This window comes from Monoraphidium neglectum, assembly GCF_000611645.1.
Source record: "Monoraphidium neglectum strain SAG 48.87 unplaced genomic scaffold scaffold02524, whole genome shotgun sequence".
NCBI lineage: Eukaryota > Viridiplantae > Chlorophyta > Chlorophyceae > Sphaeropleales > Selenastraceae > Monoraphidium > Monoraphidium neglectum.
This window is the reverse complement of record NW_014011104.1, coordinates 2694-3601: the sequence shown is the minus strand read 5'-3', so window position 1 is coordinate 3601 and position 908 is coordinate 2694. Positions and strand designations below refer to the sequence as shown.

The 908-nt window shown below is 78.1% G+C and overlaps 1 protein-coding gene across 1 annotated transcript in view; it reads right to left on the bottom strand.

Annotated features, from left to right (window-relative positions):
• The window catches only part of MNEG_10945 (hypothetical protein), a gene marked incomplete at both ends in the record, with an annotated part of 4944 nt that overhangs the window by 1690 nt on the left and 2346 nt on the right, over window positions 1-908 (bottom strand). The window contains one exon of the mRNA XM_014040582.1: window positions 270-558. Coding sequence (XP_013896036.1) covers window positions 270-558 — 289 coding nt within the window. The remainder of the gene's footprint in view (window positions 1-269; window positions 559-908) is intronic.

Here is a 908-nt window from a genome sequence, read left to right as displayed (position 1 = left end):
CCCCGCCGCGGCTGCGGACGGCGGCGCCGCCCCAAACGTGAACGGAGCGGCGGGCGCCGGCGCAGGCGCCGGCGCCGCCGGCTGGGCGCCAAACGTGAAAGCCGCCGGCGCGGCCGCGCTCGCCGCCAGCTGCGGGGGCGCGGCGGCAGGGGCTCCGAAGCTAGCCAGGGCCGGCGCGCTGGCTGCTGCGGGCGACGGCGCCGCCGGCGCGGGCGCGGGCGCCGCCGCGGGAGTGTCGCCCGGCTTTGGGATGCCAAATGTGAACCCACCGCTCGCCCCCGCCGCCGCTGCGCCGCCGCCCGGTAATGAGGCGCCGAACTCTGCGCCCGCCCGCTTTGACGCCGCCACCGCCGCCGCGACTGCGTCCTGCGCGGCCGGCGCCACCCCAAACACGAACGCCGGCTTTGAGGAGGGCGCGGGCGCGGGTGCAGGCGCCGGCTCGGCCGGTTTTTCAGGGGCAGCGTCGGGAATCCCGAATTTGAATCCGCCTGCAGCCCCGGCCGCGCCAGACTCTGCGCCCGCCTGCGCCGGCCCCGCAGCCGCCGTCGCGCTCGCGTCCTGCGTCGTTGGCGAGAACCCAGCCAAGAATGACGGCTGGGAGGCTGCCGCAGGTGCGTCGGCGGCGGCCGCGGCGCCAGTTGTGACGGTCCCAAAGCCCGGGCTGGGGGCGCCAGGCGAGGGCGAGGCCGGGAGGCCGAACGAATGTGCTGGCTTCTTGGGTGCAGCAGCAGGGGCAACAGCGGGTGACGCGTCGCGCGCGGCACCATCCGCGTCGCTGCCTGCCTCAGCGCGCTTGCGCGTGCGGCGTCCGCCGCCGTCGCCGCCTGCACCGTCCGCCTGCTGCGCGGCTGCCGCCCCAGACGGGGCGCCGAATAGAAAGCCGCCGCCCGCCGCTGACGGCGAGGCGG